General features: G+C 46.3%; 1 protein-coding gene and 1 non-coding gene across 5 annotated transcripts in view; one reads left to right on the forward strand and one right to left on the reverse strand.

Moving 5' to 3' along the window:
- Ears2 (glutamyl-tRNA synthetase 2, mitochondrial) overlaps positions 1–17309 on the forward strand; it is a 33409-nt gene extending 16100 nt beyond the window's left edge. For 3 of the 4 annotated variants that reach the window (XM_029568680.1, XM_029568682.1, XM_029568681.1), the window contains 6 exons: positions 2479–2951; positions 4802–4910; positions 8777–8945; positions 9031–9161; positions 15697–15832; positions 16390–17309. In XM_029568680.1, coding sequence (XP_029424540.1) covers positions 2479–2951; positions 4802–4910; positions 8777–8945; positions 9031–9161; positions 15697–15832; positions 16390–16473 — 1102 coding nt within the window. In that variant the 3' untranslated portion in view covers positions 16474–17309. The remainder of the gene's footprint in view (positions 1–2478; positions 2952–4801; positions 4911–8776; positions 8946–9030; positions 9162–15696; positions 15833–16389) is intronic. The other variant, XM_008843815.3, reaches the window with a different exon arrangement.
- LOC115072171 lies at positions 6183–6289 on the reverse strand. The gene has a single exon (XR_003851237.1). It is a non-coding gene; the product is annotated as a U6 spliceosomal RNA (small nuclear RNA).
- Positions 17310–17800: the final 491 nt, after the last annotated feature.

The raw sequence follows: 17800 nt of genomic DNA on the forward strand, positions 1-17800 counted from the left end.
CAAACACAACCACACAGGACCTGTCACCAGCCAGAAATAGCTATGAGTGGTAGGCTGTCACCCAGGCTCTTCCGCCCCTCTTCTGTGTCCCCATCTGCTAAAGAGCACAGCTTTGCTGGACAGTTCCTATTCATGTCAAGATGGCCCCTTCCCATGTGGAGATGGAATGTGTCAGTGACCCTAATTGACAGATGGGGACACCCAGTCTCCAGTCATGTGGACTGCAGGCTCTGTTCTAACTGGAAAGGGCCTCAGGGTCCTGCCCCATAGAGATCAAGATCACAGAAGTGATCCATTCTAGGTCACCAGCCTGCTATCTGTCTCATGATCTATGTGCTACCTTGAAGGCCTCACAATGCCACCCCTCTTCCGTGCTGTGTCTCAAGTGCAATATCAACAACCCAAACTTGCTATGCTACACTCCAATGAAGGCCAGAATGACCCTTCACTGTCCCTCTGAGAGGGCCTAGTCCAGCTGAGACCCACTCTTAGGGACAAACTGGCCCTTCGCACAGCCTTCAACCCCCACCCCCTCCAACCCATGTGTCCTTCCAGGCCCAGCCCCTCCCTGGTATGTGACACAGCCTTCTTCTGGAAAGTCTCATGCTTGCTAGGTCCCAACTGTTCCCTAAGCAGTTCATAGTGACAGTCCTTGCCCTGACACCTGTCCCCATCAACCCTGGCAGTCCTGCAACTCTGCCAGTGTGGACCAGGGCCACATGGTGAGGCATCTTGGATCCCAGGGACAACTAGTCACCCTTTGTAGTAACACAGTAGTGATTTAAAAATAAATAAGGAGGGACTGGAGAGATGGCTCCACAGTTAAGAGCACTGACTGCTCTTACAGAAGGCCCGGGTTCAATTCCCAGCACCCATATGGCAGCAAACAACCATCCGTAACTTGAGTTCCATGGGATCCCATGCCTTCTGACCTCCACAGGTATTGCACAACATGGGTTCACTTAAACACATGCAGACAATATACTCATACATATTTTAAAAAATAATAATAAGGAAAATAAAATAAGTTCTTTAAAAAAAGAAAAAAAATGTAAGTGGCAAATCAGGGAGCTGGAGAGATGGCTCAGCACTTAAGAATGCATACTGTTCTTGCACAGGACCAGTGTTTTATTCCCAGCACCGGTATCTTAAGGCTCACAACCACCTATAACTCCAGCTCCAGGGGATCTGATGCCTCTTGCCTCCTTAGGCACCCGCACTGATGTGCACTTACCCACATACAGATATACTCATATGCACATAATTTATAAACAATTTTTTTTTTTTGAGACAGGATTTCTGTGTAGCCCCAACTGGCCAGGCTGGCTTTGAACTCACAGAGATCAGCCTGCCTCTGCCTCCCAAATGCTGGGATTAAAGGTGTGCACCACCATGCCCAGCATAAACAAATGTTTTTAAGATAACAAACCAGACTTCCCTGCTCTCCCTGCATAAGACAAATCAGCTGGGGATCTGGTTGCCCTGCAGGTTCTGGCTCACCAGAAGTGAAGTTTGGGCCTGCATTTCTCACAAGTTCCCAAGTGGAGCTGATTCTGGTGGATTACACACCCACTTTGAGTAGGGAGCACATGAGCCACACACCTTCCTGTTTTCATCCTGTGGGAATCTCGAAGTGAGTGACTCTAGACTAAGAAGAGAGCCTCAAGACATCAGCGCTCTGTGGCGACCTCTCTGACTGGCCAGCATGCTGACTGTCCTCCCTGCTGATTGCTCTGCCTTGCTGACTACCCTGCTTGTTGAAGGCCTTTGCCTACTCTCTTGTAATTATAGGTAGGGGCAGCAACAGCAACATGGCCCTTTATATAGGACAACTTCCACACAGGAAGTCCTTACAGGACTTTTTTTTTCATTAGGGAGAAAAATCTTTCCCAGGACTTTGCCTTTCCTTACTCTCCAAGTGTTGTTTTCTTTGATTCTCAGTGAATAGGTTGGGGTTACATTCCTACTTGATCTGGTTACTGGTATCAGGCCATGAGATTGCAGGATTAGCTATACTCGTCTATTCCATGCCCTTCTTGGCAAGTGAAAAGGGACAGCACACAGTATCTACCACACTGTGTTACCCTATACAACTTATTATCCCCATTCTGGACAGAGGAAATACCTCAAGAGGTAAATGAGTTGCCTGATGTCCTTAGCTATTGGATACAAAGGTGGGCTGGGGTTATGATTCAGTAATAGAATGCTTCCTTAGCCTGCACAGGGCCCTGGGTTAAATCCCTGCCACTGCAAATAAAAATTAGAACTTCAGCTGGGCATGATGGCACTTGCCTTTAATTTCAGCACTCAGGAGGTAGAGGCAGGCAGATCTCTTTTTTGAGTTTGAGGCTATCCTGGTCTACATAGCTTATTCCAGACCAGCCAGGACCAAAGCAAGAAAATCAAAACCTCAGGACAAGTGGGATGCCTGTCCACCAATGGTTCTTTCAGTTACTCTGCTGTTCTGCTTCCTGACAGGTATGACAACCGATGTCGGAACCTGAGCTCGGCACAGGTGGCCCAGAAACTGGCCAAGAACCCCAAGCCTGCTGTCCGCTTCCGCCTGGAGGAGGCAGTACCAGCCTTCCAGGACCTCATACATGGCTGGACTCAGCATGAAGTAGCCAGTGTAGAGGGGGACCCAGTCATCCTGAAGAGCGATGGCTTCCCCACCTATCACCTGGCCTGCGTGGTGGATGACCACCACATGGGCATCAGCCATGTGCTGCGGGGCTCAGAATGGCTCATCTCTACCTCTAAGCATCTGCTCCTCTACCAGGCCCTGGGCTGGCAGCCACCTCAATTTGCTCACCTGCCCCTGCTCCTCAATAGGGATGGCAGCAAGCTGTCTAAGAGGCAAGGGGACATTTTCCTGGAGCACTTTGCTGCCACTGGCTTTCTCCCTGAAGCTTTGCTCGACATCATCACCAACTGTGGCTCGGGGTTTGCAGGTACCTATACACCAGAGTGGCCATGGTGGCCCAGTGTGGCAGTGCAGAGCAGGCACTCTAGTACAGGCAGGCCTGCTTTGTCAGTCCAAGCTTTTCTGCCTTCCTGCAACATGATTTTGCACAAGTTCATTATTCTAGTCAACCATGTTTATTGAACCACACAACTATGTTCCCTCACTCAGTTTTCCCACACAGCCTTATTGTTGGTAAGGAATGGGGTTCTAATGAACACAGTAGTCCCTACCTTCAAAGAGCTAGAGTGTCATTAACCTCATCCATATGATGAAACTAAGGGTCTGTCTTGTAGGGTTAATTAGGAGTTATTGAGCTTTTAAATACAAGGAACAAGCCACTGCTAGTTTCCACACCATAGGTGGAAAAGCTCTAGACCCCATGATTACTGTAATAATGCAAGTTTATATGTAACAGTATTACTGGAGTTCCTGTGAATCTAGTTTATTCTGGGCTTGCAGCTAAGTCTTGAAGAACCAAGGACCAAATAGGATGACTTCTTGTGGCAAGATTTCTGAAACCATGACAGTAATAGTTTGCTTACTGTTCATTCTATTCATTTTATCTAATCCTTAAAATATCCTTCAGAAGTAGGTACTTGGTAATCCCGGTTTGTAAGATGATTTTGAGCTCAGGGAGGTTGAGTAACTTGCCAGAGTCACATTGTTAAAAGGAATATAGCACTTAAAGCCTATGCCTGACCACAGTGCCCTCTAACTGCACAGAAAGGGGTTGCTGCTCATAAAGAAGCTGTGTCTAGGGGGCTGGAGAGATGGCTGAATGGTTAAGAGCACTTGCTGCCTTTTGGAGGAACTGAGTTCAGTTTCTAGCACGCACATTGGATGGCTTACAACCACCTATGACTCCAATTTCAGGGGAAACAATACCCTCTTTGGCCTCCACTGGCACCCACGCATACATAACATAGCCACATATATGTATAAATTAAAATATTTTTAAAAAGAAGCAGCTGGAGAAATGGCTCAGTAGTTAAGAGCACTGTCTGCTCTTGCAGAGGACCCAGGTTGGGTTCCCACACTGATATGGTGGGTAACAACCATCCTTAACTTCAGGTCCAGGGAATCTGATGCCTTCTTCTAGCCTCTTCAGGCATTGCATGACATAGATATACTTACATGCAGGCAAAACACTCATACATAAAATAAAAATAAATTTTAAAAACCCTTTAAGTTTAATAAATAAAAAAAGCAGTTTCCAATCTGGGTATAGATTGGAAACCCAATACTAGACATGCTACAGCAGGGAGATTGCTAATTTGAGGTCAGTCTGGACTATATAGTGGCAAAACTGTCTCAAGACAGGAAAGCAGCAGCCTCCAGCATTGAGGTTCTCACTGTGGCATTAAGTAGGAAGCTTGTAGGATACACTGTGGCCTAACCCCACTCTAACCAGCTGGAGCAGAAGAGGGCACACATTTCTTGCAGCACATGCCCCTTAGGGGAATGAGAATAGCTTTTACTTGATTACTGGCCAACTTTTAGTTCCCTTGGTGACAGTACTTTCTGAAAATGAAGGCTCACTGTAAAAGGGATTTGACTTCTACCCACTTATGTATCAATTCAGGCCCTTGATCTGGCCCTTTGATCCAAGTGGAATGGAGAACTCTGCTTACTCAGCCTTCCTGTGTTTGAAAGTGGAAGTAGGGCAGGGCTCTGTGCCCAGCACCTGTAATCCCAGCTATGCTATGAGGGAAACTGAAGCAAGAGGATGGAAACCTATAGGCCATCCTGTGCAATGCAGAAAGAAAAATAAGAGGAAGAACAGAAATAAAGAAATAGAAGAGTGAAGCTGAGCAGCTGGGTGGGCCTGACTTACAGAGAACCAGATGGGCAGGACTCTGCCGGAGCTGACAAAACAGTTCGACCTGACCCGCATCGCCTGCCACTCAGCCCTGCTGGACCTAGAGAAGCTTCCAGAATTCAATAGGTGAGTGGATGAGCCAGACAGCATGGTGCATACCTGTAATCCCAGCACTTGGAAAGCTGAGACAGGAGGATTGTAAATTCTAGGCCAGCTTGTGTTACATATAGCAAGTCCCTGCCTTAAAAAAATAAAGTTAAGCCAGGCGTGGTGGCACACACCTTTAGTCCCAGCACTCAGGAGGCAGAGGCAGGCGGATTTCTGTGAGTTCAAGGCCAGCCCTGTCTACATAGTAAGTTCCAGGACAGCTGGAGCTACAGGGAGACCCTGTCTCAAAAAGACATTAATTAATTAATTAATAAAGTTAAAAAGAGTGAGTAGCATAGAGTGCCCCTGATAGAAGGGCCTTCTTGCCCATGACAAGTCCCCAGATTGAAAGGTCTAAGTATCGTAGACCCTACAGTCACACATGCCTGATGTGTATATATCTCTATCTATCCTTATATAGTGTGTATGTGTGTGTGTGTGTGAATGAGTGTTTTGCCTGATGTGTGTAAGTGCACTTGTGTCGTGCAGTGCCTTCAGAGACTGGAAGAGGTTGTCAGATCCCCTGGAACTGGAGTTACAGAGAGTTGTTAAATGTGGGTGCTGGAAACTGAATCTGGTACTCCTCAGCCAGTGCTCTTAACTGCTGAACCATCTCTCCAGCCCTTCACATGCCTGATTTTGCCTTTGGCTGTGGTAGTTGGGGCTCCATAGCCATAACTGAATTACCTAGCCTCTTGGACCTCCAGTTCCTCTTTGTGTAAAGACATTTTGCACAGCCCCTGGCACACTGAAAGGATTCTGCAAATTCTAGGGGCTGGTTTTATCATTACCATTCTGTTCCTGGTTACCCCTTGCATAGATTTTGCTAACTCCCAAAGCCTGGATACTACCATTTAGTGTCACTCTTGTGTCTACTCCAGCCCAGTACTGTCTCATGGCAACAACTTATTCTTTTAGGTTTCTGGTAGTTGAAGTAGTTCTTTACTTTGAAACTTCTACTGTGGTTCCAGTTCAGATCATTGTTGACATCATCGGTGGTAAATCCACTGGGGTGGGCATACTGGAGGTGGACAGGGAGGGAATTTCTGGTGCCTTTTCTTGAGCACTAGCTTGGGGACAAGCATCTTCTTTTTTTTTTTTTTTTTTTTGGTTTTTTGAGAAGGTCTCCCTGTAGCCCCAGCTGTCCTGGAACTCACTATGTAGACCAGACTGGCCTTGAACTCACAGAGATCTGCCTGGCTCTGCCTCCCAAGTGCTGGGATTAAAGGCGTGCACTACCACACCTGGCCAAAAAATAAGAAATGCTTCGTGAATTTGCATTTCATCCTTACACAGGGGCCATATTAATCTTCTTTGTATCGTTCTAATGTTAGTATATGTGCAGCCAAAGCGAGCACTTATTTTTATTTTATGTGTATGCGTGTATTGCCTGCGTGTAGGTAAGTGCACCTGAGTCGTGCAAGGCCCGCGAAGGTCAGAAGAAACTGTCGCATCCCCTGGGCCTGGAGTTTCAGACGGTTGTTAGCTGCCTTGTGGGTGCTGGGATTCAAACCTGGGTCTTCTGCAAGAACAACCAGTGTTCTTAACCGTTGAGCCATCTCTCCAGCCCCACATCTTCTCTTTTAAGACAGTCTCTCATGTAGCACAGACTAACCTCAAACTCACTATGTAGACCAGGATTATCTTGAACTCCTGATCCTCTCGCCTCCATCTCTCAAGTGCTCAGATTGTAATAGTGTGCTAGCATGATAACACACCTGCAGTTCTTTGTTGTTTTTTGTTTTTTGTTTTTTTGGTCTTTTTGAGATAGGATCTCCCTGTAACCCGAGCTGGCCTGGAACTCACTATGTAGACCCAGCTGTCCTCAAATTCACAGGGATCTGCCTACCTCTGCCTGAGATTAAAGGTTTACACCACCACATCCAGCACACCTACAGTTGTTTTAAGAATGTGACTTCATTCACTTCTCCCATCAGACCTGTGGGGTCATTTCTGTCGTTTTGCTGGTTATTACTGATGACGGGGCCAAGACAATTTAAATGGCTACTCCAAATTTACACAGTAAACAGTGAGGCATCTCTTGCATGGGGCCTGCAAGAGTGAATGCAGTATAATATGTCAATGCAGTGTGGCTGCCTTTTATATTACAGAGAGGTGATGTTTCAGGGGGAAGTGGAGTCAGGTCGGAGAAGATGCTTTATGGTGCCTTGCAGGCCTTCCTGAGGTCCAGGGGTAACCAGAAGAAAGCTGGAAGTGGGTTGTTGCCTGGGGAGGGAAGAAGCTTTGGGACTGATGCCCACAGGCCTAATTTAGCCAAGCTGAATTACCTTGATGCTTCTCCGTCGTTTCATTAAGTCTCTGCCATACTTATTTCAGAAATAGTAAGTATGTTAGTCACAGCAGCAGTAGGACTGGAAGCATATGAAATTGGGAATAGTTATTAACATTTATTTAGCTCTGGACTTGGCATGTGTTATTTCAGGCATGGCCAGGAGGGTTCCCTGGTTTTTTCTTCCTACTGCCTGGTCTAGCTACATATGTTTTCTATAACACCTTAAAAAATTTTATTTTTCAGCCAGATGTGGTGGCACATGCCTGTAATCAGCATTCAGGAGGCTGAGGCAACACGATAGAGAATTCTAGACTAGCCTAGGCTACATAGACCCTGTCTCAAACACAAAAACACAGCAAAAAGGTTTTAATCAGTTTTTGGTCAGACTATTCTAAATAGCCTCCCATGGGGTCTTGTCCTTCTGCTCTCGTCTGAGACCCCCCTCAGGCCTGCAGCCCCAAGATGTGACTTCTAGGCCTTGGCATCAGTATCCTGCACGTATTTGCATGTTTATTCCTCACTGCCACCATGTCTGTGCAGGAAGCCCACTCGTCCTGTAATGGATGAGGCTCCCCAGACTCCCAGGGTCATGTGACTTGCTGCAGACTCCTAGCAGGCAGGTTTTGTACTTGGCCTGCCCCATTCTAGAGCTGGTGAGCTGCTCCCCGCTACCTTACTACCTGGCTTTCCTCTGACACAGACAAGGGGCTGCGTGATTCAGAATGGTCCTCGGTTCTGCACTGCTCCATCTCATCTTGGCCCCTCTAATCCTGCCAGGGAAAGGGACTGAGGATGGTGGGGCTTGATCTAAGGATTGGAGTCTTTGAGGCATTGCTGCTCTGAAAGCAAAAACAAAAGCAGGCAATTAGCATTCCAAAGAAGAGAAAGTCTGAACCAATAAGAAAACCCAGGTTTGAAACTGTAAGCCCTCTGCTCCAAATCCGAGAAATCCAGTTTTTGACCTCTCTTCTTGTGCCAAAGGCCTATAATTCAATTATGGCTAGGCAGCAGATACTCCCAGATTGGGCTTTGTAAACGCAGGTGCTTGTAGAGGGAGAATGGTGAGACACCAGGGAGGGAGGGACAGGGCAACTGGAGGCCTCTAAAGTCTGAGCCAGCCTGCTCCAGCCAGTTAAAGCTGTCCAGCTCGGGGCCCTTGGCACCTGGAGCTACTTATTTCCCAAGGGAAGCAAGAACACTCCTTAATGTGATCTCTGAGTATAAAATAACAGCCAGAGGGCTGGATGGAGTTCAGTGGGAGAGTGCTTACTTAGCACGCATGAGGCTTTGGATATGATTCCTTAGCACTTCAAAAAGAGAAAGTGAAAGGAGGGAGGAAAAGAACACTGAAAACAAACCACGTCTGCTTACCTCCTGGACACTCAGGGTGGCTCTCACTGACCTTGGTCAAGTCCTGCTCCTTTTAGATATATCAAGAAAATCCTGTTTTTAGCATAAAGGTAGGGTCTGCAGACATGGCATTCTTAAAATTCCAGGTGCTCCCCTGAGGGTAGAGGGCTTGGGTGGAGCTGGGGTGCCAGTATCAGGGAAGCCCCTTCCCCCTCAGGTTGCACCTCCAACGACTGGTGAGCAATGAGACCCAGAGGCGCCAGCTGGTAGAGAAGCTGCAGGCCTTGGTGAAGAACACCTTCAGGAACCAGCTGCAAGACAAGGGTGTTCTGGACCCAGCCTATGTGGAGAGGATCATCCTGCTGCGACAGGTGTGGGTTTGGGGGCTCCTTTCCCTTTTGGGGTTTTCTGAACCCTGTCCCAGTGTAAGTAATGACTGCCTCCCTCCCTCCCCAGGGCCATGTCTGCCGCCTTGAAGATCTGGTCTCCCCAAAGTACTCCTACCTGTGGACTCGCCCTGCTGTGGGTCGAGCCCAGCTGGGTGCTGACTCAGAGAAGGTGGATATCATTGCCAAGCATGTGCTGGGGTGAGTGTGCACAGACCCTGTACCATTCTACACCCTGTCTTGCTCACTGCCCTTGCCTCCTTCCTTCAGGACGTGGCTGTTGGCCCCCTGCATATACCTACAGCAAGCAGAAAAGAGCTCACTCACTGGCCTCTCAGGTTAGGAGGGCAACCCAAAGAACCCAGGCTCTTCCTGGACATAGGCAGTGGGCTCAGTGACTCAGACCCATTTTGGCAACATCCCAGCTCTGCCACTTCCAGGGTTTTTCTTCTCAGGTGGTTTCACTTTGGCCAGGTGGTGTTCCCAGAGCCTCTTTTTCCTTCTGTCTGTAAGGGAATGATAACCTGGCTCTTCCTAAAAGTGGGTTTCATAGTGACATTTTCATACATATATAGATCACTGTATCTTGTTCACATTCATGCTTCCAGTTCTTTCTCTCATCCCTTCTCTCCACCCCTCACTGATCCCCTTCGTCCCCGCAGAAGTCCCCTCTGCTTTCACATCTCTCTCACACCCCACGTTCTAGACATTTTCAAATTAGGTTTTGTCAAGCAGTATTCTACTTACTGTTTAGTCCATCACTGCTCCCTTGCAGTGTACTTGATTACCCCCTCACCGCCCCCCCCACAAAAGGTAGGCGCATGAGCTGAGAATAGGAGATGGAAAACTCCCCATGGAGGTTGGGGTACTAGTATCAGAAAGGTACTGTGGATCTGTGGATGCTGTGCAGCAAAATTTATAGGTTTCATTGTACTTCTGTTTTGTTATAAAGATCATACTAGAAAATAATAGCAAAATGTTCTTTGTTTACAATATGCATATTTATTTATTTTTTAGTCAGTATCTCAAGACATATAGCCTAGGCTGGCCCCAGACTCACTATGTAGTCAAGGCTGACTTTGAACTTCTGATCCTTCTGTTTTTCCTGAATGCTGGGAATACAGATGTGCATCACCATGCCCAATTAGTTTGTGCTGAGAGCTGAGCCTAGGTGTTAGGTAAACACTTTGCTAGCTGATCCACATCCCTAGCCCCAGTGTACTATTTAGTATACCATGTACACTATATGCATATACATACACATATATCTACTTTAAGTCACAGCATTGGGCTCTTTCTCCTTTCTTTCTTTCTTTCTTTCTTTCTTTTCTTTCTTTCTTTCTTATGTATGTAAATGTATGCCTCATTAGTGCTGGGACTAAAGGCACAATTTTTTTTTTCTTTTTAAGAGATAAGGTCTGAAGCTGGGAGGCAGAGGCAGGTGGATCTCTGTCAATTTGAGGCCAGCCTCATCTACTTAGTGAGTTCCAGGCCAGCTGTGGCTACAGGGAGACCCTGTCTCAAAACTGAACAAAGGAACAAAAATCAAAAAGGGATAGGGTCAGCTGGGCGTGGTAGTGCATGCATTTAATACCAGCAGAGGTAGGTGGATCTCTGTGAGTTCAAGGCCAACCTGGTCTTCTCAGTGAGTTCCAGGCCACCTGGAACTGCAAGGGGCTACAAAGCTCCCTGGGGCTACAGGGATACTGTGTCTCTAAAAGACAAAAAAAAAAAAAAAAAGGTGGGGGAAGGGATAGGGTCTACATGCTGCCCAGGCTGGTCCCAAATTTGGGTTGCTTCTAAATTTTGCTGTTAGAAATAAGTCTGCGGTGAATAACCTTACATAGATATTGCTAAGCATACTTACAAGTCCATCCCAAGAATCAGTGCTCAAAAGACAGTATTGTCAATAATACTCTTAAGTTTGGACATTCCATAGTAGGGCTCATAATTCTGATTTACCAAGACTCAATGTCTTAACTTCATCCCTACCATGGATTAGATTTCAGAAACACTGAGTCTGCCACTCAAGTCAGAAAAACTGACACCCAATATGGTCAGGAGTTGCCAGACACTAGAAATCCCTTTTGTGATCTTGCCAAGCTCTGAGCTAGCTGTAGTGTACCCTGAGCTGCCATTAGAGATTGCCTGAGCCCTGTCTTCCAGTTGCTTGGCAGCCTGCTTCCCCTAATGCAGTGGCATTGGAAGAATGTCTATGTTCTTCCTATATTGCAATTTATATTTTTAGAATTTCACCTCCTTGATTTCTTAAATAGCAGTGATCATGTGGCCTGGGTAATGATTGATTTTATTCAATGCAGCTGCTGTAATAAAATACCATAGACTGTGTACCGAAAACAACAGACATTTATTTCTTCTAGTTCTGGATGCTGGGAGTCCACAGTCAAGGTGCTGGCTGATGCAGTGTCTAGCCATGGCTGCCTTCTTTTTCTCTTTGGTCTTTTCTCTGTGCCCTCTTGTGGCAAAGGGGATAGGAATCTCTCTGGAAGTCTTTTTCCTCATTTTTTCTTTCTGTCCTCAGTGTCCTCCCTCCTAATACTATCATCTTGGGAGATAGGCTTTCATTATACAAACTTTGGAAGACAAACATTCAAACCATAACAGGGATGCAATACAGTGGTTACTTTCGCTGGCCATGGTAGCATGTTCCTATAATCTTAGCTGCTTAGAAAGCTAAACTAAAAAGATTGGGCATTCAAGACCAGCCTAGGCAACATAGTGAAACTATCTCAAAAAAGGGATGGGGGCGGGGGACGCTGTGAAAATGGCTCAGTGGGAAATGGTGCTTACTGTGCAATCATAATGACCTAAGTTTGGGTCCCAAAACCTGGATAAAAATCCAGATGTGGGCTGGAGAGATGGCTCAGCGGTTAAGAACACTGGTTGTTCTTGCAGAAGACCCAGGTTCGAATCCCAGAGCCCACATGGCAGCTGACAACTGTCTGTAACTCCAGTTCCAGGGGATCTGACAGCCTCTTCTGTCCTCCGAGGGCATTGCACAACATGGGTGTACTTACCTACATGCAGGCAATACACACATACACATAAAATAAAAATAATAAATAAAGTATTTTTTTTAAAAATCCAGATGTGACCATACAGACCTGTAACCCCAGTGCTGGCGGGGGGTGGGGGGAGAGGTGGGCAGGGCACATAGGGGAATAGCTTGGGTTAACTGAACACCAGCCTAGCCCAAGGAGGAGATGGAGAGGGATATGAGACTAAGACCTCAAGCAACAGGTTCAGTGAGAAATGCTGTCTCGTGGGAATAAGTGGAACAGTAGAGGAGTGTACTTGGTATCTGCCTCTGGCTTCTGCGTGTATACATGGACATATACACGTGTATACACACATCACAGGCACAGAGTAAAAAGTGGTTAGATTTTGGAGGGGGGTGGTTTTGGCCTTTTTGAGACAGGGTCTCCCTGTAGCCCAAGCTGGCCTGGAACTCACTTTGTAGACCAGGCTGGCCTTGAACTCACAGAGATCTGTCTGCCTCTGCCTCCCGAGTGCTGGGATTAAAGTTGTGTGCTACAATGCCTAGCTAAACTGATTAGTTTTGTAATTTGTTTTTATTTACTTATTTGGTATTTTGAGACAAAGACTGATGTATTATAGGCTGGCCTTGAATTCTTATTTTGTGGGTTTTTTTCTTTCTGGTCTTTTTGAGACAGGATCTCCCTGTAGGCCAGCTGGCCTGGCACTTGCTATGTAGACCAGGCTGGGCTCAATCTCACAGAGATCCACCTGCCTCTGCCTCCCAAGTGCACCCCCACACTTGGCTGGCCTTGAATTCTTGATCCTCCTGCCTTCTCTGGAGTGCTAGACTTACAATGTATTCCATAGGTCCTAGCTTATTTTTGTCTTAACTTGAGACTCAGCTGCTACAGTCTGGCAGTTGGTAAGGAAAGCTGTGTGCACTAAGAGCCTGTTTTTTCAAATCACTTATAAAGCCGGTTCTCTAAGCCCGTACTTCTCCACCCTGAACTGCTATGTAGGACACAGTTGTGTGGACCCTGTCATGAGCAGGGATTCTGCTCATATAGAATTGTCAGTTATCTCAAGTTGCAATTTCAAATACAATCATTTTGGGTTTTTTTAAGGTTATTTTTCAGAGGCTGGAGCTCAGTGGTAAGAGCACTAGCTGCTCTTTCAGAGGACCTGGGTTTTGTTCCCAGCACCCACATGAAGGCTAACAGCCATCTTTAACTCCAGTTCAGGGGGATCTGACACACTACTTCTGGCCTCTATGGGCACTGCATGACACAGGTTCACTTACATACATGCAGGCAAAAACACTCATACACATGAAATAAAAATAAGATTTAAAAAATTTTATGTGTGTATCTGTGTATGCGATACATACTTGCAAGTGCACAGAGAGCACAGAGAGGGTGTCAGATGATTCCAGGCAGTGATAAGCCAACTGATATGGGTGGTAGGAACCAAACTTGGGTTCTCTGAAAGAGCAGAGAACCACTGAGCCATCTCTCCAACTCCTAAGGAAACAGGAAGGCTGCTGTGGAATGTATTCACCCACCACACTCCCATCTCTTGCCACGACTCAGTCAGAGCTGAGGCAGATGGTCTACAAGTCCACCTCTAACCAACTGTGAATGTCTCGAAGCTCAAATGTACTTTTGAGAAAGGATCTTGGCTAGACTGCCAGGAACATGAAAGTGGTTGCGGGCCCACTGAAGTTTAGATGCTTACCTGTTTCCATTTGTAGGAAAAGAGGTTCTAACAAGTTAGCCACAGGGCTGTTCCTGGAGTTGCAGTTTCCTAATCTTTTGTTTCTGCTCCTCTGTACCCCTCCCCCAAAGACTAATCTTTTTTAAAAAATCTTTTATTTGTGGGGCTGGAGAGATGGCTCAGTGGTTAAGAACACTGGCTGTTCTTGCAGAAGACCTGGGTTCGAATCCCAGCATCCACATGGCAACTGTCCGTAACGTCAGTTCCAGGGGATCCGACAGCCTCTTCTGTCCTCCTCAGGCATTGCATGGCATGTGTGCACTTACCTACATGCAGGCAATACATGCATACACATAAAAATAATAAATTAAAAAATTTTTTAATCTTTTATTTATTTATCTTTTTAAGTCTGAGTCAGCATCTCCCTGTAGGCTCAGCTCGCCTGGAACTCACTATGTAGACCAGGCTGACCTTGAACTCATAAAGATTTGTCTGCCTCTGACTCCCAAGTGCTGGGTTTAAAGGCATGCACCACATGCCCGGCGAAAAATATTTTATTTATTATTTAATTTTATCTGTATGAGTGTATTGCCTGCATATGTTTAAGTGCACCTGTGTCATGCAATGCCTATGGAGGTCGGAAGAGGGCGTCAGATCCCCTGGAACTGGAGTTATAGATATTTGTTAGCTGCCATGTGGATGCTGAGAACCAAACCTACTCTGCAAGAGCAGCCAGTGGGCTAAGCCATTTCTCCAGCCCCACAAAGACTAATTTTGAAGCCATATTTTAGGTAGTTTCTCAGAAATTATCCATTCTTGCATCCTGTGTCTAACCCATTCCTACGTTTTCTTTTTAGGTCCCCCTCCACAATCTCTGAGCTGTTGAATATAATAAATACTAATTTTTTTTTTTTTTTTTTTTTTTTTTTTTTTTTTTTTTTTTTAGGGTCTCCCTGCAGCCCCAGCTGTCCTGGAACTCACTATGTAGACCAGGCCTGCCTTGAACTCACAGAGATTCGCCTGCCTCTGCCTCCCGAGTGTTGGGATTAAAGGTGCGCACCACCACGCCCAGCAGTACTAACTAATTTTTAAACTTTATCAAAACATAATACCCAATATTTATTTATTTATTGGTTTGGGTGGGGTGTTTTGGGTGTTTTTGAGACAGGGTCCCCCTGTAGTCACAGCTGGCCTAGAGCTTACTACATAGACCAGGGTGGCCTCCATCTCACAGAGATCTGCCTGCCCCTGCCTCCCAAGTGCTCTATTTTTATTTTTTATATTATGTGTGTTCTACTTGCTTGTATGTAAGTGCACCCGTGTCGTGCAGTTCCCACAGAGGTCAGCAGAGGGTGTCAAATCCCCTGGTTGTTAGCTTCCATGTGGGTACTGTGGACCAAACCTGGGTCCTCTGCAAGAGCAACCAGTGCTCTTAACCTCTGAGTCATCTCTCCAGCCCCAATATCTAATATTCTTGAGTATTTGCCATGACTTTAGGCACTGTACTTAGTGCTGTTACCCCCTGTGCTGTACCCATACTGTCATTATCCCTACTTTACAGGTGAGAAAACAGACAGCAATTACATGGCAGCTAGTGAATCCTCTTATTATGGTGTCGTCTTGTTTTTATTTTACTTTATTTTTACTTTATTTTTTACATTTTCCTTGGGCAGGGTGGAGTGGAAGTCCAAGGACAACTTAGGAGCATTGGTTCTCTCCTACCAGGTGGGATCTGGGGGTTGAACTCAAGTCATTAAGTTACCCTTACCTGCTGAGCCATCTTGCTGGCCCTGTGGTGTCCTCTTACTCCTTATATCTTGCCCACTTGATTGGGCGATCTGTGTGTTTAGTCTCTTCATTGTTTGCAACTTTCCCAGCATGGACTAGAGGAAACAGTAGATTATTTTCACACCCCTCATAAAATCAGGTTTGTGCTGTAGGTGATTAATAGTCTTGTGAAGTTCACCCTCCCACTCTTGCCATTAGCCCTATAGGCCCCTTATACTAACTGGCTGTCTTCTAGGCTTTTAGAAAGAGCTGGTTCGAGCCTAACTCAGGATATGCTGAATGGAGAACTGAAGAAGCTCTCAGAAGGCCTGGAAGGTACCAAGTACAGCAATGTGATGAAGCTCCTTCGAGTGGCCCTCAGTGGACAGCTGGTGAGATGGGGTGTGGGCTGGACTATTGCCTGTAGCCCCTCAGTGACCCTTCTAGCTAATGTTCACTGTCAGGCATTAAGGCCAGCTCAGGGAATAAAAAGCTAATGAAACATGACCACTCCATTCATTCAGTCAGCAGACTGTAACTAAGCATCTTCTGTGTGCCAACACCTTGATAGGTATTGTGGAAACTGTGTGAACAAAGCACACATTCCCTGCTTCCACAGAGGTTATTGAGAATAACACATCACCAGTTTGCCTTATCCAGGAAAACGGGCTCCTGGGAGCCAGCTTTATCAAAAGTTTAAAACCAATAAGGTCTTAGGTATAACTTAGTGATGAAGCATTTGCCTAGGATCCGTGAAGCACTGTGGTTGATCCCTAGCACCACAACAATAAAAACAACCAAAAAACTCCAGAAAAAAGAAAATGTCATAATTACATGCTCTGCTCCTTGGGTTGCAGGCTGCAGGTCAGGGCTGTCTGGGGATATCTTCTGCAGACTGGGGCTAGGCATGAATTCCTTCTTCAGTTATGTTTTTCCTTTCTTTTCTTAGCAAGGACCTCCTGTGGCTGAAATGATGGTGTCCTTGGGCCCAAAGGAAGTTCGGGAACGAATCCAGAAGGTGCTTTCTAGCTAGGAAGAAGATATTCATGATGGTGGAGGTACCCTAGAAGACTCTACACATGGAAACTGCACTCTGAAGAGAGCAGGAGGCCTGGGGCCCGTCAGGACCCTCGCAAGATGAACAGGAGTGAAAATAGACTCTCTGGTGACCGTCATCAGCTGACCAGGGAAGCCCAGCCCACCTTACCTCCTTGGCTCTGGGAAGGATGAACTTGAACTCATATCTGGATTTTCATGCCACATTACACAGCAGGGATTAGGGCTGGTTCATAGAACGCAGAGGGCTCAGGTCTTCGTTTGCTAGGGCTGCCATACAAAATACCACAGAACTTGGCAGCTTGAACAACAGAGGTTGCCCCGCTCACTGTTCTAGAGACTAAAAGTCCAAGATCAACTATCCGCAGGGTTGGTTTCTTCTGGGGGCCTTTCCTGGCTTGCCATTCTCTTACTGTGTCCTCTGAGGACCATTCCTCTGTGCCCACATGTCCCTTTTTCCTTTCTGTGACTTATTCTTTTACAAGGACACCAGTTAGGCTAGCCCACATTCTTTGTTCCTGGGCATTAGGGTTTCTACATACACATAGTAGACAGGGCACAGCTCAGCCACAACAGTTCAGCTCTAGTCTGGACTCATGCATCCCAGTTCTCAGGCCCAGTTTGAAGTGAAAACAATAATGTACATAAGTAGGGCCAAGCTAGACATCAGATTTTCCTTGCTGATTGTAAAGGTAAGCTCCTGTGTTTGATGTCACTCTTGGACTGTGGGACAGCCTGTGTCCCCTTTCTCTGAAGGTGATTTGCTCTTTATTTGGCCTTTTTTTTTTTTTTTTTTTTTTTTTTTTGAGACAGGATTTCCCTGTAGCCCCAGCTGGCCTGAAACTTACTGTGTAGACCAGGTGAGTTCAACTCACAGAGATCCACCTGCTTCTGCCTCCCAAGTGCTAGGATTAAAAACATGTGCCACCATGCCTGGCCCAGGTCATTTGCTCTTTTCCAGCTCTCTAGACTCAGTCCCTAGACTAGAGACCTTCACTCTTATTTTGTGTGTCTTCATTTCTACCCCTTCCTTCCACCATTACTTCTAAATCATTGTCTTCAGATTTCTGAAATTAGATTTTTGTTCTTGGGGTCTTAAATGACTAGGAATGCCTCCAGTGATGGAATGCCCAGTGAAGGAATGCCCAGTGAAGGAAGACCCCTTCAGGGCTTCTAGGCTTCCCCAGAGGCAGCCAGCCTTTGGTGGCTGCCAACAGTCTCTGCCTCCAGTGCTCACACTTGGGTGAGTCTTTCTCAAACCAAGGAGGAAGCTAACTTGTGTAACCCATAGGCTGTTGAGAAAG

This window comes from Nannospalax galili, unplaced genomic scaffold (assembly GCF_000622305.1).
Source record: "Nannospalax galili isolate Female #2095 unplaced genomic scaffold, S.galili_v1.0 scaffold381, whole genome shotgun sequence".
In the NCBI taxonomy this organism is placed as follows: domain Eukaryota; kingdom Metazoa; phylum Chordata; class Mammalia; order Rodentia; family Spalacidae; genus Nannospalax; species Nannospalax galili.